Source organism: Chanodichthys erythropterus, chromosome 8 (assembly GCF_024489055.1).
Source record: "Chanodichthys erythropterus isolate Z2021 chromosome 8, ASM2448905v1, whole genome shotgun sequence".
In the NCBI taxonomy this organism is placed as follows: Eukaryota; Metazoa; Chordata; class Actinopteri; order Cypriniformes; family Xenocyprididae; genus Chanodichthys; species Chanodichthys erythropterus.
In genome coordinates, this window is record NC_090228.1 from 42,506,493 (window position 1) to 42,529,279 (window position 22,787).

At 37.8% G+C, this 22,787-nt stretch overlaps 2 protein-coding genes across 4 annotated transcripts; both read right to left on the reverse strand.

The window, feature by feature from the left end:
• Positions 1 to 453: 453 nt before the first annotated feature.
• LOC137025000 (oocyte zinc finger protein XlCOF6-like) lies at positions 454 to 8,707 on the reverse strand. 3 transcript variants are annotated; one of them, XM_067392998.1, is made up of 4 exons: positions 8,665 to 8,683; positions 7,917 to 8,080; positions 6,453 to 6,599; positions 454 to 2,066 (listed from the first exon to the last, which is right to left on the reverse strand). In XM_067392998.1, exons 3-4 carry the CDS (start codon positions 6,529 to 6,531, stop codon positions 1,189 to 1,191), a joined length of 957 nt encoding a protein of 318 aa, XP_067249099.1. In that variant the 5' UTR covers positions 6,532 to 6,599; positions 7,917 to 8,080; positions 8,665 to 8,683; the 3' UTR covers positions 454 to 1,188. The 3 variants fall into 3 exon arrangements, with proteins under 3 accessions (XP_067249099.1, XP_067249100.1, XP_067249098.1); XM_067392999.1 differs by lacking the exon at positions 7,917 to 8,080 and having other exon boundaries at positions 8,665 to 8,707; XM_067392997.1 differs by lacking the exon at positions 8,665 to 8,683 and having other exon boundaries at positions 7,917 to 8,258.
• An 8,651-nt stretch (positions 8,708 to 17,358) lies between these two features.
• LOC137025001 (zinc finger protein 501-like) lies at positions 17,359 to 21,344 on the reverse strand. Its single transcript, XM_067393000.1, has 3 exons — positions 21,311 to 21,344; positions 20,235 to 20,383; positions 17,359 to 18,507 (listed from the first exon to the last, which is right to left on the reverse strand). The coding sequence occupies exons 2-3, from the start codon at positions 20,311 to 20,313 to the stop codon at positions 17,630 to 17,632; spliced, it is 957 nt and encodes a 318-aa protein (XP_067249101.1). The 5' UTR covers positions 20,314 to 20,383; positions 21,311 to 21,344; the 3' UTR covers positions 17,359 to 17,629.
• Between the last annotated feature and the right edge of the window lie 1,443 nt (positions 21,345 to 22,787).

Here is a 22,787-nt window from a genome sequence, read left to right on the forward strand (position 1 = left end):
TGATGTATCGGCACTCTACTGCTCTTCCTGCAGTTCCCGGATGTGAAATGTTGAATTTTCTGCCGAATTTGAGCCACTGAATTTGTGGAAGCGAATTTGTAAAGCGAAATAAAATGGACTGAAAATTGCTAGTTGAATTTTATAGGTTGTATTTTTAAACAGAATGAATATTTTGGAAGTGAAATCTAAAAGGTGAATATGAATTATTGAATTTTTAATAATGAAAATGTGTGTGAAATATTTTTAATTGAAATATTCACAGCCTAAATATACGACCATGTTGAATTTCAGCCCATAAAAATGCAAGCCTTAAAAATACAGTGCATCTAAATGCAAGTACAGCTAATGTAATGCATATTTTTTTTCAAATAGTGCAATTCAACAAGCTTTTTATTTCAAAAACATTTGGCATTATTTTACTTCCATAGTCTTCTGATATACAAAATGCGAAACGCCTGCACTGCAAAACATGCTTTTCTTACTTAGTATGTTTGTCTTGTTTCCAGTCAAAATATCTAAATATTCTTAAATCAAGATGCATTTACTAAATAAATAAAATGACATAAGATTACAAAAGTCTTCTCCATTAAAAATAAGACAGTACCCACTTTATTTGGACCAACTTGCTCCTCTGTATGACAACCTGCAAGTATAATTAATTACTGATGTATATATTTTCTACCCGTTTAAAATATGTAGAGATCTGTTTTTTTATTGTGTAGATCTCCAGCTAACTGGCTAACTCATGTTTTTACTCTCTTACTAAATTAGTTCTGCCCATAAGCTGTGGGCCACTATTACCAAACGTTGTGCAGTTAATGCAGATTCTGTCGTTCTTACTATTTTGAAAAACAAACGTTTCTGCATCCTTTATCATTACTCAAACTTTAATGTTACATCAGTCATTCAATGTTAGTGTTAAGCTAACGCATGCACCTTATTCATACAGTTAATGATACGATGTTGACCTCAAAATGAAAATATACATGGGTTTGTGGATATACATAACTTTCTAATGCTACATATATACATAATTTTAAACTTTTCATCCTTGCAATGGAAGTTTGGGTTGAATAACTAGTTTTCTTCCAATGTTTCATTTTCAGGCTCGAATTGAAATAGCCATCGTTATTGTCCTTACAAGTGTGTACAATCACTGATGATTTAGGAAGCCTTTGGAGCTGAGATTCACATAATTGCCTTTTTCTTTCTGACACGCTCAGGAAGTGGTACACTAATCGCAACGCTATTTCCAGCATGAGCTTTCAAATGACGTTTCAGATCTCTTTGGTATGTGAAACTCACATCACACTCAAGACACATGAAAGGTTTTTCTCCGGTGTGAAGCCTAATGTGTATTTTAAGGTTTCTTTTTTCTTTGAAACCTTTTCCACACTGAGGGCAGGTGAAAGGCCTCTCTCCAGTGTGAACTCTCATGTGAACCTCAAGATTTGATTTGCTCAAGCAAGTTCTTCCACAGTGAGGGCAAATGAAACGCTTCTCTCCAATGTGAGTTATTGCATGATCCTTAAGGAGATTGTTGTCTGCGAAACTCATTCCACACTGATGACATTTAAAACAGTTCCCTCTTGAGTGAATCTTCTTGTGGAAATTAAGGGTGACTCTTTGTCTGAAACTCTTTCCACACTGATCACATGTGAAAGGCATTTCTCCAGTGTGAATTTTTATGTGGTCACTACATGTTTCTTTTTTTGCAAAACTCTTTTCACAGTGAGGGCAGGTGTAAGGCTTTTCTCCAGTGTGAATTCTCATGTGGACTTTAAGGTTTCCTTTTACAGTGAAACCTTTTCCACACTGTTGGCAGGTGTAAGGACTCTCTCCATTGTGAACTTTCATGTGAGCTTCAAGGTTTTCATGTTTGCTGAATCTCTTTTCACATTGAAAGCAGTTGAAATTATGTCTACCCCCTGTCTTTTGAGCTCTTTTTTTTGAGGAAGTCTCTTCAGTCTCTGAGCAGCTAAGATCATTTTCTCCAGTTAGGACATCATGTTTCTCTTCTTTTACATCTTTCAGATCTTGAATCTCCTTTTTCAGCGGAATCAGAGCTAAGGTGAAAACAGAAAAAAAGTTTAAGTTTAAGCCCAGTTTAATGACACAAAATGACAAATAAATGCATACTCAGAGCGCTGTTTGTTTATACCTAACCAGCAGAAATCTGCAAGAAATAACAACCCATACACAGAAGGAAAAACATAGGATGGTATGTAGGAGTAATACCTAGCCAACATCAACATTTGTTCAAACTTTAGACTCGAGTTGCAGATTATGTCAAGCATTCCTATTTTGTTTTTATAAATGACGTCATCAGCGATTAGTTAATGTCAGTTTGTCTTTGATTACATAACTATTGTTCAACCCCTATATAATGTGATGCTAGATCAAGTCAAAGTAGTGAGATTTTCAGGCTTAAGGTTTGATAATAGACATATTGGGTTAATTTGGCCAGAAGAATCTACATACAACAACAAAAACCTGGGAATATGGAAAAAATAAAAATAACAGCTTTATTTAGATAATAGATAATATGGTGAAAGAAATATGAATTCTTGCCTACAGTGATATGGTCATGAATACCATTATGCAGGGGTTCTAAACTCTGGCCCTCAAGATCCACTTTCCTGCAAAGTTTAGCTCAAACACTGATCAAACACAACTGAACAAGCTAATCAATGTCTTTAGCATTAATAGCAAGGGTGAGATTAATTTTTAGGTTTAAAACAGTGTTGTGTAAACAGCCCATTTTGCTACGTTATACTGTATTTCTTACCTACGAGGGAGTAACATTGTAGTTTTTGAACCCATAGCTTCACTAGAGAGATAATGGTGAAATTAAATTTTATAAAGTCGTTCCATCTGGGACTTGAGCCCACAATCTCTGGGTCAGGTACCAGAGCTGTCAATGAGTTTTCTGCCCCTTTTGGGACCTTTTTCAAAAGCCTAGCAACAAATCTAACAACTTCTTGGACAAACCTTATCTAGATTCCATGACTTGCCCACATATATATATAAAAAATCAGTGGACACGCAAGTATGATGTTATCTAGCGACATTGAACAACCAGTTTTAGCTACTTTCAGATGAAAGCAATTGGCAACACTCAACTGTCGCATTACATGTTGAGCTACTTTTTAATGCACATTCACCAGGCAGCTGAGGAGAGCTTTCTGTGTGAGAAGAGCTCACATAAACATTACATAGCATGCTAAGCTAACTTAATACTAATTTAGCTTCTGGTTATCCTGATAGCTGAACAGCCTCATTAGACTGAATAGCAACTGGAGAGCAGTTATTTGTTCAGTCATTTCTGTGCGGCTCAGTCCAAAAATCATCTGATCAGATTTTGGACAAAATGTGTAGGCGGAAAAACAATAAAACTCTTCAATTCACTTCAAAATGGTGGACAAACAAAATGAAAAATGACATATCGTCAGAATCAGCATAAGCCAAGGAATGTAGAGAAATGTCAAATTTAAAGGAACCTTTTTAAGTTGTATTTTTGCAAAAACTAGGAACACTAGGCGGCAGCATGTTCAAACTTCTCAGGTATTTATATAGCGCCTTTCCAGGGCTCAAAGATGCTTTACAAGTGACATTTAACAAGGAAGAAATAATACGAGTAGACAATGATAAACATAGAAGATACAGTAAAGGAACATTACATGGACAGGGCAGCATACAGTAGAATAGAATCAAGCACAACAAAATACAAAATAGAACTTAAGAGACTACTTAACTAATAATTCTCTGAATGTTATGTTAATCAATCAATCAATCCATCAGTTCAGAGACATAACATTCAGAAAATAAGTGAGTGGAGTCAGAGATATTAGCACAACAGAGTGAGCAGGGGAGAGAATTCTGGAGTTTGTGTGCGACAATACTGAATGATCTGCCCCCCATTGAAGAGAGGTGATGCTGAGGGACAATGAGAAGGTCAGAGTCAGAGGAACGAACCATTGGTTCTTATCAATACTGAATTCAAAAACCAGAGATAATACACAAACAGTAATAATGGATGCCATTTCTTATGGATACGCATGTTCATTTATAGAACAGCCTGTCTATGAACAAATGCAGGAAAGTCTGTTTTTAGGGTTTTCTGTGTGTCACTTTGTCTCTGCTTTTCCATGTGGCAACACACACATACTTCAGGGCAATAAAACTAAGCCTGGGGCCTGTACCATGATGGTAGATGAACAAACTCAGGGTAATAGGATTAGTTTCGAGTTGACAAAACCAAACCACTCCAATCCGTCTTTGTTGGTACCATGATGCTGATCATCAACTTTCTCTGTCAACTCAGGCTTTGATCCTGACTTTGTGGAGCGCGTGCACATGAATCTTTGACATCAGTGGCAAACAGCCAATCACATGCCTTGCAACAGAAATAAACTGTGATTCACTTCTTGCGAGAGAGTCAGCGCGATTCAAAACTCTTTCGCTGAAAATGAAGAATTTAAATGCATTTACACGAATGGAAAATATTTGTCTGTGAAAGAGGACAAATAAAAGAAATCAGTGCAAGTGAAAGTTGTGAAGTTAGTTTTTATAGTTGATAATATATAGCGATAGAGACTTAAACATACAAAGTCACATGTAGTCATTTTTAAAGAGTTTATTTACTCCATATTTAGGCCTATATTACAAATGATCTATATATATTAATATTCATTGAAACTAAGTGCTTAATAACTACTGTTACACTAAACTTTTGTGTGTGTAATGGATTAATAAAAGTATAGATCATATAATTATACAAATCATATAAATTATATTATCATTAAAACCAGACAATTTCATCGTTAAATATTTGTTTTTATTATATAATGACCTTTAATTTGGAGGAAGAGAAACTGGGGGAGTGACTTTATTGTGTTGAGTGTTTCAGTGTCACTTAGCTTACATCTGATTGGTCCAATTTCAGTTTGAAATCGCTTACCCAGAACATAACCTGCCCCGGAGCAGGTTAGCCGTGGAGCATAAGTTACTATAGCGATGAACACCGCTAAAAGTCAAGTTACTTAAATGGTATCTAAAACCCAGGATTGGCGCAAACTAATCTGAAACTTACCTGGCTAGCCAGCTAATCCGGCTTCATGGTACAGGCCCCTGGTCTTCTCGAGGGATGTTTAAACAATTATTTTTTAAATACAACAAATAATTGTGTCTGATTTGTCTCAGGCATTACAATTTTAAGCTTTAGAAAATTTAAATTAAGCCAATCTTTTATTTCTTTCACACAATGCCAAGTTTGGCAGAGAGTATAATTGAATGTCATCAGCGTAAACATGATAGTTAAGACCATGATGTTGTAAGATCTTAAGACAAAATTCAAAACGGCAGACTGATGTCTTTTCCGATCTGGACAAATATCATATGCACCGATTCAGCTTGACAAAGAATCCAGAGATTTCTGACAAACTGTTCAAAAGCTATTAGCAGAAATTTCCATGATCTGGACAAGACAGCCTCTAAAATCTGTTCAAACCTTTCTGTGCAGCTCAGTCCAAAGATAATCTCTGACAATTTTCATAAGAACTGGACAAAATTTGAAGGTGCAGTGGCTGCTACTCTAATGGGTGGAGTCTTAATGCATGTACGTTCAATGTGATCGATGTGTTGAGATAACCGATCTTGCCATAGTCGTCTATGGTGTGGGAAGTGTTTAAGTGGAAAAAGTGTTCCACTAGTGGTTTTTAATTTAATATATGTTCTGAACTGAACTTGTGACATTTCAAATCATACTGAAATACTTTAGCCATAAATATCATCAGGGAGCGAGAAACGGGCTGTGTTCACACTGTCAGTTTTTGGGTTTACAACCGCATTTACTTACAGATGTGTCAATGTCCCGTTCACACAGCAATTTACAGTAGCGTCTTGAATACTATCTGTATGAACATGCAACAAGAGTCAATGTAAATGTAAACAATGAAAATGTGCTAGCCGGACACCTTTAACTGTTGCACTCATGTCTCACATCAATTGCAGCATTTCACACATAACACGACATTTGAGATGAGCATTGAACACAAAACTGATGGGAGTGGCTCTGGTGTCACTCCTGTAAATAACTGTACTATGTGTGAACGCAACTGTATTAAGGACTCAAATACAGGACTGAACCGTATTCTGCTGCTGTGTACGTGGCCATGGTGAATCCGGAGCAGAACTGGAGTGATTTTTGAATGCTTAGGGCGCAGAGGAAAATTGTTGCCACATCAATCCGCTCAGATACTCGGGTTTGAAGGCAGCATTAGTGTTTGTCTGGTCATGTGATCTCAACATGTCTGTTCACATGATGTGACTTACTCCATGTCAAATAACAGTGCATCGATTATGACACTTATATGACATTCATCAAAAACATCAGTCTTTGTAGAGCTGGATTATTGAATAAAGATCAAATGAGCTTTGAGAATGAAACCAACCTGTTTGTGTCTCTTCTTGTTTCACTTCAAATGCTTCTTCAATCTTCACATCTTCAATCTCCACTTTAATAAACGCCATCTTTATACACGTGGTTCTCGCTGCTTCACCAGGAGTTTTTTAGTGTGTTTGGACACGCTGGTTCACGTCTGTCATGTTTAAGATGAGAATAATTAAGAGGAAGAAAAATAAATCCACACTAAATCTCAATCAGCTCCCTAATTCTGGGGCCCGTTTCAGAAAGTAGGTTAAGTGAGAACTCTGAGTATGTTAATCCTGAAATGAGGGAAACTCTGGGTTTTCTGTTTCAGAATGAGAGGCAAGTTAAACCCGAGAAAGCAGGGTAAGTCAAGCCCGTTTCTAAAAGGGATGTAACTCTTACTCTGAGTCAGTTACCATGGTATCTTACTCTGTGAACCTAACCTGGGGTGAGTTTCCCGAAAGCATTGTTGGTGAACCATGGTCGTAAGTCCCATTGAACTCTATTGGTAACGACGGAACTTGCGACCATAGTTCGCTTTGGGAAAACACATCCCTGGTCGGGAGCAGGTTTTTCTTCGGTAAACCCAGAGTTTCCTTTGATCTCCTCCCCTTTTTTTAAAGTGCAAGTGATGTTTAAATAGTACATTCATTAATTCATGCTGCAAAACTGCTTTTACTTAAGTAAAATTATCAATATCTGCCAGTGTAGTAATAAAAATAATCTTAATGCAAACGGAAAAAAAGATTATTTGGAGTGTCTATTACTAAGGTCGAATTTACAGTAGCTCCGCCCACCAGTGTCATACAAGGTTAAAATCAACACGTTTGCTGAATGGCTTCAGTGGTGTAGGCAGTATTGAGCACAATGAAGTAACTTGTGACACGTTTGCCTGGGTTAGCCTTGTGCCGAACTTGTTATTCTCCCTTTTCCCATCACTTATCACATCAGAAAGGCATTTATTTTCAATTAAAATGAAGAAAATGTTCTAAAAGTGTTTGCTGTATGTGACAAAAAATGTTTTTGGCCTAAAAACATGTGACAACGCTTAGAGCACCTTTAAAGCCGATTCTGTACTGGCATCTTACCAGCACCACTTGCGGTTGTCCAAATAGACCCTTAAAAGTTTGTAAACATTGCAACGTTTCCCGGTGGGCGGGGCTTAGCTGGAGGCTGAGCTGACTCTGCGGGTCCGTGACAGCTATTTTTGTGAATTAACTGGATATTTCCTAAACATATTAATAAAATATTAATTACTTTCGTGTGGTTCAGGGAATTTTGTCAAGGCTTATTGTGTAATGTAACTTAACGCTGGGCTAACTATGATTATGGATAGCAATGTGCAGTAATCTATCGCTGTATGTTTGTTTAACATTTAAGCTAGCTAGTGCACTGAAGGTTGGCGACTTTCACCTATAAAACAGAAACTTGCTGATTTGTACTAGATAAAACCAACACACCATTACATATGCATCGATTATTTTACCTGATATGAAGTGTGCACTGCAAACACGGGTATTATTTATGATCATCTCCGTCCAGTCTGTACGCCGTATTGCATTCAACCACAATAATTTTTTTGATTTCTGTGAAGGAATGTCTGCCGGGATCTGGTAAAACTATAGTTTTGAACCAAAAGTCCTGTTCCTTCTATTCTGGCAGCCAAAAACACAACAAGACGACATTTTAAAGTCAAAAGCAATGACTTTAAATTAAAATGTTCATTAAATTAAATAAGAATTGTAAGATAGATAGTTTATGTTCTTATATTCAGATATTTTGTTCTAATGTCACAAGTAATAATCAAGGTTTACTGGATTTTATATGATTCTTTGGTAGCGTGGGTTTGGTCAAGTGTACAAAAAAAAAAAATCGTCCGCATCATAGGAGGATCGTGTTGTGCTTTCAGGCGAAAGTAAAAACAAGCTTCACACGTTTGTGTTCGTTAGACGCGGTGATTCGAATCACTGAATCATTTGGTTCAATTGCTTTAAATTTCCAAAAGCTCAGTTTCACCATCACTATTGCGCTGTACTCGTATGCTTAACTGTTCGTTAATGGTTAAACATAAAAACGTAACATTCATTGATATATAACTCATCTCACAACTTTCATAAAGTTATATTATGAGATATAATAAAGTAAATTTGCATTCTAACATTAACATAACAGGCTAACATCAGTGAAACTATAAGACTTAATAGACTGAGATATAAGAATTGGTAAACACAAACCTTTTTCCAGCCGAATCACAGAGAATGCAGGAGTGGCGCAGCCTTATGACGTCACAACACCAAACCAAAATAAAAGGATATTGGTCAAAAGTTTGGATACATTACTGTTTTTGAAATCACTTATGCTCATCAGGCCTGCGTTTATTTGCTCAAAAATGTATTACTTTTTAATATACTTTAAAATATAATTTTAATTTCTGTGATGCAAAGATGAATTTTCATCAGCCATTAGTCCAGTCTTCAGTGTCACATGATCCTTCAGAAATCATACTAATATGCTGATTTGGTACTCGGTTATTATGAACAGATATGGTGCTATATTGGTTTTGGAACCTGTGATACTTTTCTCAGGATTCATTAATGAAAAAGAAAAAAGAACTAAAGAGATAAATTAATGTTTTTAATTGTTAATTAACTTAATTCTCGGAATTTGTGCTCTGCATTTAACCCATCCAAGTGCACACACACACCGTGAACACACACCCAGAGCAGTGGGCAGCCATTGCTGCGGTGCCCGGGGAGCAGTTGGGGATATGGTGCCTTTCTCAAGGGTCTCACCTCAGTCGTGGTATTGAGGGTGGGGAGAGCACTGGACGTTCACTCCCTGCTGAACCTGAGACTCGAACCCATGACCTTTGGGTTACAAGTCCGACTCTCTATCCATTAGGCCATGACTGCCCCTGTTTTACGTGTTTAATCTATAGGTTTGTGCATTTGAATGTGTATGTGCACAGATGCTTAGTCTTTTTTTAAAAAAATGACATTAACAAATTAATTGTCTGGCCTGCATAATACAGAATTATTAGTCATTTCCTTTAAAAAATATTTCTTAATAGGAACATTTTAAATCTAAAAAAAGCTAAATCTTGAAAGAAAAAGTCAGAAATTTGTCAAAATCACACACATCATAGATGTCTATATATACAGTATGTGAGCTAAATTAATTTATTCTATTTACCTGTATTCTATTTATCTATACTGAGTTGTTTGCTCGTGGGCCAGCAAACAGGCTGTTCATTTCATCGGAAAAGATTGCATAGAAAGCGTGGAAAACAGGCTGGCATTTTTGGTCAGGATTAAATGATCCTTGCACGCATCCACGTCTTGGTGTCAATGGATGGGATAAAAACCTCTCTCTTCAGCGATCCCTTGATACACCTCTCTACTGGAAGTATTCCTGGGCCCATTTAGTAATGTCATTGACACAATCATGCCGATGAGTGATGCAGTGTCGTCTGAGGGCCTGAAGTCCACGGACATCCAATAAAGGTCTTCGGCCTTGTCCCTTACACACAGAGATTTCTCCAGTTTCTCTGAATCTTTTGATAATGTTATGCACTGTAGATGATGAGATTTGCAAAGCCTTTGCAATTTGACATTGGGGAACATTTTTTAAGTATTCCACAATATTTTTATGCATTCTTTCACAGATTGGAGAGCCTCTGCCCATCTTTACTTCTGAGAGACTCTGCCTCTCTAAGACATCTTTTTTTATAGCTAATCATGTTACAGACCTGATATCAATTAACTCAGTTAGTTGCTAGATGTTCTCCCAGTTGAATTTTTTCAAAATTCCTTGATTTTTCAGCCATTTCTTACCCCTGTGCCAATGTTTTTGAGACCTGCAGGCATTAATTTTGAGTTCATTTAGTGGATAAAACGGTAACATTTCTTTGTTTAAACATTTTTTGTTATCTATGTTCTATTGTGAATAAAAGACTGGCTCATGTGATTTGAAAGTCTTTTAGATTTCTTTTTATTCAAATTTTAAAAAAGTTCCAACATTTCTGGAATCCTGCTTGTATTTTCTCTCTTACTAACACTTCTGGTCTGGACAGTACACCAGAGACCTGTGCAGCATTCCTACATTTTTTTATGGGGAAGGTGGATGTGATACAGTCTACTGTGCAGTCATGACCCCTCTGAACCACTTACTTGACATGCTTTATTTGAAAGGTTTGAACCAATATCCCTTTCTGAGCTTGGGGATATAGTATACTACTTCTGTTGATGTTATCCCCACCCGGCTCTTTAGAGAGGTCCTAGAAACTATCATCCCTAGTGTGTTGGTTATTATAAACAGATCCTTAGACAGTGGCTGTGTTCCTTTATGCCTCAAACAAGCAATGATCATGCATTTTCTTAAGAATCCAAATTTAGACATAGGATTTAACCAATCTTATTTTTATTTTTTTGCCTTTTGGCTTATTTCTAAGTTGCCATTCTTGTCAAAAATTTGAGAACATTTTTTTAATCAGTTATACTCATTTGTCTCATGAAACAATAGGTTACTGTCATAACCCCGGTTCTCTGAAACATCGAGTGGAGAGATACACCTATGGGAAGGGCATCCGTACCTGACCTCTGCAGAAGCATCCAATTGCACCAAGTCCAGCTAGACAGACAGAAGCGCGTACCCAGTGACAGGTAAGGCCCCACCCCCTTACCTGAGCGTATATATGGCCATACGCGCAGCTATTCTTCAGTAAGTATATTTGCTTCTCGTGCGCAAGCAGGACAAAGTTGGTGCATCTCTCCAGTCAATGTTTCAGAGAACCGGGGTTACGACAGTAACCTATTGTTCTCTTTCATCATCTCATGTTCGAGATCCACCTACGGGGGAGACATGGACAGCTCCCCAATTGCCCAATACACTCACAGTGAAGCTCTGTAAGCCAGAGAAGGATGGTCAATCAAAGGGGGCGGTGCCTGACACATCCCATAATCATGCACCTTGCAACCCTGATGCACACAAATGACTGCTGTGCACAGGCAGGACATGAAACATGTATGAAGCACACACATGTAAATAAACCCAGCAATAGAAATATAAACACTCAGGCAGGAATGTAAATGCGTACTTGGCGACATGAATGTGCATGGCCTGCCGGCCCACACACTCCTTGTTCTTTTACATAGGAAGGGAGAAAAGAGGTAAAAAGGAGGGCTATGAAGACCCCATCCCTAAAACAGAATGTGCTACCGAGGTTTTGATAACATCCAGTCGGTAGTAATGCACAAATGTATGCGGAGAGGCCCAGCTGGCAGCAGAGCAGATGTCCTGTAGTGATACACCTCTAAACAATGCCCAAGAGGCGTCTAAGCCCCTCGTGGAATAAGCTCTAATGTTACCTGGGGGGGTGCACTCCCTTAGATGCCAAAGCAATAGCATTCACAAGACAATGTGAGATGCGTTGCTCAGATATAGAGACAGAGCCTCCAGCACCATGGAGAGGTCCCATTCAGGAACAGTTTTCCTGATGACTGGCAAGGAACGACGGGCACCCTTAATAAAACTGCAGATTAGAGGGCACCACGGTGGGAATTATCTCTGCCAGCCACGGTGCTTTGGGCCACCTGGGTGCTATCAGAATGAGAGATAGGCCCTTCTCTCTCACCCTGGCTAGTAGGGAATTATCAGGCACAGGGGAGGAAAAGCATACAGCAGCACTATGGGCCATGGGTGGGCCAGTGCGTCTACCCCAGGGGCGTGTCCATGTCCATTAGCGAGAAGAACATAGGACAATGACTGTTTTCACACAAGGCGAATAGATCTATGATTGCCAGTCTGAATCTCATCCATATCAAGCCCACAATCTGAGGATGGAAGTGCCATTCTCCATAGAGTAGGTTCCCCTTGATAGAAGGTCTGTCTCTGTTCAGAATGCCTAGAATGTGAGTCACGTGTAATGAAGGAAAAACCACCTGCTCCACATTAAAAGCTTGTGAGCTAGAGCGTGAATTTTGGATGAGCGCACACCACCCTGGCAATTGATGTATGCTACCACTGTGGTACTGTCGCATCTCTATGTTTGACTCGCCAGATGAAGCACGAAAATTCACAGACTCTCTTTCTGCCGAATGACTTTCCCTTGGTGATTCTAGATTACTAGGCTGCTGCAATGGTCTGGTCAGGCCAGACTGCATAATTTTCCTTTAATTACTTATTTGTTTATTTAATCTTGATGGACTGTTTTGAATTTTGTTAGCAGTAGGAGCGTGATCGAGATTTTTTTTCCCCTTGCTGTTTAGTTTCCCTGTTTTCTCTCCCTGTTCTCCGCTACCTTCCAGATGATAGGTAAGTTTTGCCGTTTCAGTTGGGGAAACGGTCGTGGGTGGGGGGGTGTTGTGAAGACGTTGGCCAGACTATTTGTTTTTTTATGTTTATTGCCTTCTGTTATCTATTACCAATGTTATGCGACTTTATTGACTATGGTTGATGCATTTAGTTCTGTTGGAGGGACAAATGTTACATTTGTATCTTGGAATGTTAGAGGTATGGGACACCAGATTAAAAGAGGCACAGTATTTGCACATCTTAAGTCCCTCTCTGCTGATATTATTTTCCTTCAAGAGACCCACATCAATCATAATGAACAGAGACGACTTAGATCTAACTGGATCTCACAAGTATATCAGTCCTCCTTTTCCTCAAAGGCTAGGGGTGTTGCCATTTTATTTCGCAAATCCATCCCATTTCGGTTGTCAACTGTCATTGCTGATCCTGCCGGTAGATATATTTTAGTATCCGGTCATATACATTCCTTTCCAGTTACTTGTTTAAACATATATGGTCCAAATTTTGATGATCCCAATTTTTTGGTGGCGATTTTAACTGTTATCTTGATGCCTATTTGGACCGTTCCTCCACACAGGTCCCTCATATTTTACACTCAGTTAGCACTTTAAGTCATATATGTAAATCCTTGAACTTAGTTGACATTTGGAGATTGCAACACCCATCTGTTAGAGACTACTCTTTCTTTTCATCTGTACACAAATCATATACTAGAATTGATTATTTTCTTGTTGACTCTAAACTTATACAAAATGTTATACAGACCAAGTATAATAATATAATCATCTCTGACCATAGCCCACTCACCATGGTGTTTAAGCTTTCTCTGTCTCAGTCTAAGTACTGTTGGCGTTTGAACCCTGGTCTATTACTACAAGAGCAATCTCATAAATACATTTCTTCTCACATCAAACAGTTTCTTGAATTCAACGATAATGGCCATCATCCCATTCTATGGGAGACCTTTAAAGTGGTAATGCGGGGTAATATAATTGCCTATGAATCAAGCAGAAATAAAGAGAAATGCAAACGTCTTGCCGAAATTGAAGCCCTGCTTCCACCTATGGAGCAGGCATATAGACTATCCAAATCCCAGTCTGATCTTAATAACATGTTAAAACTGAAATACGAATATAATAATATTTTGAGTGAGCAGGTCAGTAATATGCTTCTTAAAATAAAATGTAAACAGTTTGAGATGGGTGACAAACCTGATAAGTTACTCTCTCGGCAACTAAGAGGAATGCAGGCCAAAAGAGCTATTTTTCAAATTAAGTCAGGCTCTGGTGTGCTGTTAACTAAGCCAAAGGAAATAAATGCTTGTTTTCTTGAAATTTATAAGCATCTTTTTACCTCAAAATGTAACGTGTCCGATTCAGATATGACTGACTTTCTTGATACTATGGACGTTCCGAAGCTTAGTGAGGCTGCCAGAGAGGAGCTGGATAAGGAGTTCACTTTGGATGAAATTTTTAAGGCCATTAGGTCCTTTCCTAACGGTAAGGCCTCAGGGCCTGACGGGTTCTGTATTGAATTCTATAAAGCTCATGCAGATATAATTGGCCCTTTATTACTTAGAATGATAAATAATTCTTTTAAAAATAAACTGTTTCCTAATTCTCTCTCTGAGGCAAACATTTGTTTATTATTGAAAAAAGACAGGGATGACACTGATCCTTCCAGTTATAGACCATTAAGTTTGCTTAACTGCGACCAGAAGATTGTTGCAAAAGTGTTGGCCAGCCGTCTGAGCAAACATATTGCCTCATTAAATCATCCTGATCAGACTGGATTTATTTTGGGTAGATTCTCTTTTTCAAATGTTCGGCATAGTGTAGGCTCTCCGAGGTCTAAGGCTGCCATTATTTCACTTGATGCCGAGAAGGCTTTTGATCAGATTTAATGGCGATATCTATATTCAGTGCTCGATAAGTTTGGGTTTGGTAAAAAATTTTGTGCATACATTGAGATGCTTTATGCAAACCCAAAATCCGCCATACTTACCAATCTGGACAAATCGGACCATATTCCTCTTTATTGTGGGACAAGGCAGGGTTGTTGCCTTAGTCCCTTATTATTCAATTTGGCACTGGAGCCACTGGCCATAAGCATTCGGCACCATTCTGCTATTAGTTGCATTACAATTGGGTCTGTAGAGACCAGACTCTCTTTATATGCAGATTATTTACTTTTATTTTTAAATGATGCTGTTGATTCTTTGCCCCCCTTAATGGATTTGATAAGTCATTTTGGTTCTTTTTCTGGGTATTCAATTAACTGGAAGAAAAGCATTTTTGTTCCTCTTGGAAGTAATTTTCCTAATAATCTTTTAGAGTCCCTCCTTTTTAAAATTGTTCGTGATTATTTTACTTAATTAGGATTGGCAATTCCAACAGATCCAAAAGACATATTTAAGCTTAATTTTGTGGCTGCAATAAAGAGCCTTAAATCTGAATCTTGCCATTATCTTTGATTGGCTGTATTAATGCTATAAAAATGGTGGCCCTCCCAAGGTTTTTATATTTGTTTCAGAATTTGCCTATTTATCTCACAAAATCTTTTTTTTTTTAAAAAATAGACTATAATTTTTCCTTTTATTTGGGGTTTTAAGGCACATCGTATCTCTAAGGTACATTTAGAAAAATCTAAAGCACTGGGTGGATAGGCAATGCCAGTTTTTCAACATTATTACTGGGCAGCGAACATAAGGACTTTGATCAAAACAGGGTGAGCCATAATTCCAATACATCAGAGTGCAGTGGATACCCCTAGCTGGATTCACATGGAATCTCATTCTGTAATTAAGAGCCCTCTTCCTGCTTTACTATTATCCAAGAACATTATTAAAAATTTTGTAGTGCATAGCTCATTAAGGATATTAAAACAAATTAAGAAATTTCTTGGTATCACACAGCCCTCTCTTTACTCTCCCATATGTGAGAATCATAATTTTATACCTTCTTTGTCTGACAGAATCTTCCAAATTTGGAATAATAAAGGTCTTTCTACATTTAATGAGCTGTACACAGATGTTCACTTTTCCTCTTTTGATCACCTTCTTAGTGTAATGATGGGTCGGAAGACAGAGGATCCATTTGCAGTTTTATTAATAGCGTTAGTAACAAACAGGGGCAAGACAGTACCGTAGTCGGGGACAGGCAAGGGTCGAGGCTGGCAGCAAACAGGCATAAACAGGTAACAGGCAGAGTTCTAGACAGGCGGCTAACAATCACAAGGTCGATAAACAGGCAAGAGTCGAGGCAGGCGGCAAGGTTCAGCAGAGATATTCAGTCCAGGTAATAACAGAAGTTCAGTCCACAATAAACGCTCAGAAATGATCACTACAGCAAATCAAGACTTTGCGACTGAGAGTGTGTGTGTGTCTTAAATAGTGTGAGTGTGATAAGGTGCAGGTGCATGGGTAATCAGTCCCAGGAATGCCGGCCTATGGGAAATGGAGTCCAGATACGAATAGTCAATATTCAGGGGATGGCTCCCTCCGGTGGTCCGGATGAAGCGCCGGAGAAGCTGTATTCGTGACACTTAGTAGATTTCATCTTTCTCATTCTCATTTTTTTCGTTACTTGCAGAAATTGACATTATGTCCGGCAGGCTTTCTCTGATTTTAGGATTCAGCATGAAGAGCACTGTTTCTATAATCTAGTGCGAAGAGCGCCAGACTCGAGGCATATGGTTTCGCTATTTGTTTCTCTGTTCTCTGCGCAGTTGAATTCATCTTCTGATTATCTTAGGGTAGCCTGGGAAAAGGAGGCTGGTGTCAACCTATCTGTCAATCTTTGGTCTGAAATATTGAAAAGAATACATAGCTGTTCCATCAATGCAAGACTTTAATTAATTCAGTTTAAAACTGTACATAGACTGCACTATTCCAAAACCAAACTCCATAAGATCTACCCAACTGTGTCTCCTTTGTGTGATCGATGTCAGGGTGCAGAGGGAACCTTAGCTCATTCTTTTTGGTTTTGCCTGAAACTCCAGAATTACTGGCAAGATATTTTCTCTTAGTACTCAGGGGTGTTTGTTGTTTGTTTGCTGTTATAAAACTAATAAAAATAATATTGAGAAAGAGTCGATTCTGAACTGCAGTGTACATGTCAAGAAGACACTGTTTTCTGTGCTGCAAAAGCAAATTCTCTTTATATACATTTCCAAAGGAAGAGCATGAGAAGAATCAGTGGTTACAATTACCACAGTGATACAACAGCAGCATAACCTTTAGTTGTGTTCCCGTCATTTGGGGGATTTGAAAACATCTTATCCATTGGACCAACTTACTCCTCTGTATGACAACCTGTAAGTATAATTAATTACTGATGTATATATTTTCTAATGGGTGTTCAAAATACGTAGATATGTTTTATATTGTGTAGGTCTCAGCTAACACACATTATTACAGTCTTACTGAAATACTTCTGCTAATCAGCTGTGGGCCACTATTTCCAAAAGTTGTGCAGTTAATGCAGATTTCCTGTTGTTCTTACAACTTTGAGTAAAGAAAAGATAGAGCAAGTTTTGTTTTACAAATTTTAATGTCACATCAGTTATTCACATTAGTGCTGTATCATAGTTAATGATACAGTTCCCACATGTGGACCTCAATAAAATAGAAATATACATGGGTTTGTTGATATACATAACATGTTAATGCAGAAGTAGAGGAATTACAGTTGCAACATCTCAATGTATGACAGACTGAGTAAAACTTGTCACTGAGAAATGTCCTGCTCAAGTCGTCCTTGCAGTGGAGGTTTGGGTTGAATAACTAGTTCCCTTCCAGTGTTTCATCATCAGGCTCTCGCTCAAATTGATATCGTCCTTATAGTGTGTACAATCACTGAGGATTTAGGAAGCCTCTGGAGATGAGATTTACATAAACGCCTTTTTCTTTCTGACACGCTCTGGAAACGGTACACTAATTTCAACGCTATTTCCAGCATGAACTTTCAAATGACGTTTCAGACCTCTTTGGTATGTGAAACTCACGTCACACACAAGACACATGAAAGGTTTTTCTCCAGTGTGAAGCCTCATGTGTATTTTAAGGTTTCTTTTTTCTTTGAAACCTTTTCCACACTGTTGGCAGGTGAAAGGCTTCTCTCCAGTGTGAACTCTCATGTGAATCTCAAGGTTTGAATTGCTCGAGCAGGTTCTTCCACAGTGAGGGCAAATGAAACGTTTCTCTCCAATGTGAGTTATTGCATGATCCTTAAGGAGATCGCCGTCTGGGAAACTCATTCCACACTGATGACATTTAAAACAGTTCCCTCTTGAGTGAATCTTCTTGTGGAAATTAAGGGTGACTCTTTGTCTGAAACTCTTTCCACACTGATCACATGTGAAAGGTGTTTCTCCAGTGTGAATTCTTATGTGGTCAATAAGTGTTCCTTGTTGTGCAAAACTCTTTTCACAGTGAGGGCAGGTGTAAGGCTTTTCTCCAGTGTGAATTCTCATGTGGACTTTAAGGTTTCCTTTTACAGTGAAACCTTTTCCACACTGTTGGCAGGTGTAAGGACTCTCTCCATTGTGAACTTTCATGTGAGCTTCAAGGTTTTCATGTTTGCTGAAAGTCTTTTCACATTGAAAGCAGTTGAAATTATGTCTACCCCCTGTCTTTTGAGCTCTTTTTTTTGAGGAAGTCTCTTCAGTCTCTGAGCAGCTAAGATCATTTTCTCCAGTTATGACATCATGTTTCTCTTCCTTTACATCATTCAGATCTTGAATCTCCTCTTTCAGCGGAATCAGAGCTAAGGTGAAAACAGAAAAAAATTAAGTTTAAGGCCAGTTTAATGACACAAAACGACAAATAAATGTATACTCTGAGAACACTCCACAAGATATGTTTGTTTATACCATCTGGATACTCCATATTGAACGGGTGAATGCAGGTTTTAAACAGTTTATCGTACAGGTAAGTAAATCACTGTTCTAAACTAATGTGCTGCTACATTGTAAAACACACACACATGCAGATCACACACAGAGAAACATTCAGTAGTGTAGAAACTTACTGTCAGTGCTGTTCTGTGATTTTATCAATAAAATAACTTAAAAACTTAAAGTTCTAGCATGTCTTTATTTTTTTGAAAGAATTAAACCCACAGCATCACTATTAATAGAGAGACGCCACAGTTAATATTAATTCACACACAACGGATCTCTTACTAATGGACTCGTAAATGTAATTTTACTGTGCTTGTATTTGATTTAGAACCAGCAGAAATCTGCAAGAAATAACAACCCATACACAGAAGGATAGAAATAAGCTGATATGTAGGAGTAATAATACCTAGCCAACATCAACATTTGTTCAAACTTTAGTTGCAGATTATGTCAAGCATTCCTATTTTGTTTTTATAAATGACGTCATCAGTGATTAGTCAATGTCAGTTTGTCTTTAATTACATAACTGTCATTCAACCCCTATAAAATGTGATGCTAAATCAAGTCAAAGTAATGAGATTTTCAGGCTTAAGGTTTGATAATAGACATATTGGGTTAATTTGGCCAGAAGAATCTACATAAAACAACAAAACAAAAAAAATAAAATAACAATATCGCGTTCATAATCGCAGATGAATCGCCTTCGATTATGAACACGATATTGCGTAGCTTGTCCGCGAACTACAGCTCTGTATATTAAGTGCCGTTCCATTTGAAAGCAGGTGATGGACATTTACCGCTAATCACAGAACCGGCTTTACTGATGAGACACGCATGACAATCTCATGTGATTAATCGTGCAGCCCTATGTAGTCGTCTATGGTATGGGAAAGTGTTTAATGCACACTAGTGTTTTATTTAATTTAATATATGTTCTGAACGCAAGGAGCGAGAAACGGGCTATGTTCACACTGTCAGTTTTTGGGTTTACAACCACATTTACTTACAGATGTGTCAATGTCCCGTTCACACAGCAATTTACAGTAGCGTCTCGAATACTATCTGTATGAACGTGCAACGAGAGTCAATGTAAATCTAAACAATGAAAATGTTCTAGCCGGACACCTTTAACCAGTGCACTCGCGTCTCACATCCTGTGCAGCATTTCACACATAACACGACATTTGAGATGAGCATTGAACACAAAACTGAAGGGAGTGGCTGTCACTCCTGTAAATAACTGTGAACGCAACTGTATTAAGGACTCAAATACAGGACTGAACCGTATTCTGCTGCTGTGTGAACATGGCCATGGTGAATCCGAAGCGGAATCGGAGTGATTATTGAATGCTTAGGGCGTGGAGAAAAAATTGTTGCCGCTTCACTCCGCTCAGATACTCGGGTTTGAAGGCAGCATTAGTGTTTGTCTGGTCATGTGATCTCAACATGTCTGTCCACATGATGTGACTTACTCCATGTCAAAAAATAATGCTTTAATTATGACACTCATATGACATTTTTCAAATACATCAATCTTTGTAGAGCTGGATTATTGAATAAAGATCAAATGAGCTTTGAGAATGAAACCAACCTGTTTGTGTCTCTTCTTGTTTCACTTCAAATGCTTCTTCAATCTTCATATCTTCACTCTCCACTTTAATAAATGCCATCTTTATGACACGTGGTTCTCGTTGCTTCACCAGGAGTTTTTTTAGTGTGTTTGGACACGCTGGTTCACGTCTGTCATGTTTAAGATGAGAATAATTAAGAGGAAGAAAAATAAATTTACATAAATCTCAATCAGCTTCCTAGTTCTGTAGTCAACGCACTGGTAAGGGAGTCAGTCCGAGTGAGAGTTAATTAAACATTAGCCAAAAATGTGAAATGACGTCATTGCTGTGTATGCAGTCATGCGCGAGACCTTATTTCACCTGCCGGTGTGCATGGCCATTTTTGTAACTTTGTGCTCGGCTCCGCATTCAAAGATGCACAATTTAAAGCCGATTCTGTACTGGCATCTTACCAGCACCGCTTGCGCTTGTCCAACTTAATTGCGTACATTTACAGAATGAGCCTACAATAGCAGAAATAAGCCTTTTTAATTACAATAAACGTTAAATGAAATAAGAATGTTTAATAAATTAGAAATTTAAGTAATTGTAAGATTTAGAGTTGTATATGTTCTCATATTCAGATATTTTGTTCTAATGTCACATGTAATAATATCAAGGTTTACTGGATTTTATATGATTCTTTGCTAGCGTCGTTCTGGTAAAAAAAAAAATCGTCCGCATCAGCGGAGGATCGCGTTGCGCTTTCAGGCGAAAATAAAAACAAGCTTCACACGTTTGTGTTCGTTAGGCGCGGTGATTCAAATCACTGAATCATTTGGTTCAATTGATTTGAGTTTCCAAAACCTCAGTTTCTCCCATCACTATTAACGGTTCGTTAATGATTAAACATAACGTAACATTCGGAGATATATAACTCATCTCATAGCTCTAATGAAGTTATATGCAGGTTTTGTATCGATCTAAACACTTAAAGCGATATAAAACACACACCTTTCTCTCTTTTTAAAATTTGCATTCTAACATTAACATAACAGACTAATATAAGTGAAACTATAAGACTTAAACTGAGATATAAAAATTGGTAAATACAAACCTTTTTTCACAGAGAATGCAGAAGGTGACGCAGCCTTATGACGTCACAACTTCAAACCAAAATAAAAGTCTATTGGTCAAAAGTTTGGATACATTACTGTTATGTTTTTTAAGTCACTTATGTTCATCAAGCCTGCGTTTATTTGCTCAACAGTGTATTAATTTACTTTTTAATATACTTTAAAATATCACTTTAATTTCTGTGATGCATAGCTGAATTTTCATAAGCCATTACTCCAGTCTTCAGTGTTACATGATCCTTCAGAAATCATACTAATATGCTAATTTGATACTCGGTTATTATCAATGTTGGAAACAGTTGTGCTGCTAAATATTGGTTTTGGAACCTGTGATACTTTTTTCAGGATTCATTAATGAAAAAGAAAAAAATAACTAAAGAGCTAAATGAAGTTTTTGATTGAATCACTTCCATTGTAAAAATTGTTAATTAACTTAGGGGCTGCTTAAATGACACCTTTTCAACTGAAAACAGAAGACTTTTAATGCATTCTTGCCATTCATTTACATGTTTAGTCTATATGTTTGTGCGTTTGAATGTGTATGTGCGCAGACCCTTAGTCTGTTTTACAAACAAATTATTTATTTTACGACAAATTACTTGTCTGGCCTGCATAATACAGAATTATTACTAGTTTCCTTTAAAAATATTTCTTAATAGAAGCATATTTTAAATTAGCAAAATCTCATCAAATTCACACACATCATAGATGTCTATATATACAGTATGTGTGCTATATTAATCTATTCTATTTACCTGTATTCTATTTATCTACCGAGTTGTTTGCTTGTGGGCCAGCAAACAGGCCGTTTTGCTTTCCATCGCCATAGAAAGCGTGGAAAACGGGCTGGCATTTTGGTCAGAATTAAAAGATCCTTGCACACATCTAAGTCTTGCTCTTGCGATCTGCATGGCGTTGATGGATAGGATAAAAACCTCTCTCTTCAGCGATCCCTTGATACACCTGTCTACTGGAAGTATTCCTGGGCCCATTTAGTAATGTCATTGACACAATCATGCTGATGAGTAATGCAGTGTCGTCTGAGGGCCCAAAGACCATGGGCATCCAATAAAGGTCTTCGGCCTTGTCCCTTACACAGAGATTTCTCCAGTTTCTCTGAATCTTTTGACAATGTTATGCACTGTAGATGATGAGATTTGCAAAACCTTTGCAACTTGACATTAAGGAACTTTTTTTATTTTAAAGTAATCCACAATCTTTTTATGCATTCTTTCACAGATTGGAGAGCCTCTGTCCATCTTTACTTCTAAAAGAGACTCTGCCTCTCTAATATAATTTTCTTATGTTATCTATGTTCTATTGTGAATAAAATATTGGCTCATGTGATTTGAAAGTCTTTAAGTTGTTGATGTTTTTCCCCATGGTTTTGCAGGCGGGGATTACCGCGATGCACTGGCGGTTTCCCATGAGGTTTGGCTCTGACTGGACCCTGGAAAT

Bases quoted from the DNA above. Each gene is read 5' to 3' on its own strand.
- LOC137025001 (XM_067393000.1), bottom strand. From the start codon at position 20,313: ATGGCATTTATTAAAGTGGAGAGTGAAGATATGAAGATTGAAGAAGCA. The intron at 18,508-20,234 runs GTTGGTTTCATT...TTTTCACCTTAG, and splicing joins ACAAGAAGAGACACAAACAG to CTCTGATTCCGCTGAAAGAG.
- LOC137025000 (XM_067392999.1), bottom strand. From the start codon at position 6,531: ATGGCGTTTATTAAAGTGGAGATTGAAGATGTGAAGATTGAAGAAGCA. The intron at 2,067-6,452 runs GTTGGTTTCATT...TTTTCACCTTAG, and splicing joins ACAAGAAGAGACACAAACAG to CTCTGATTCCGCTGAAAAAG.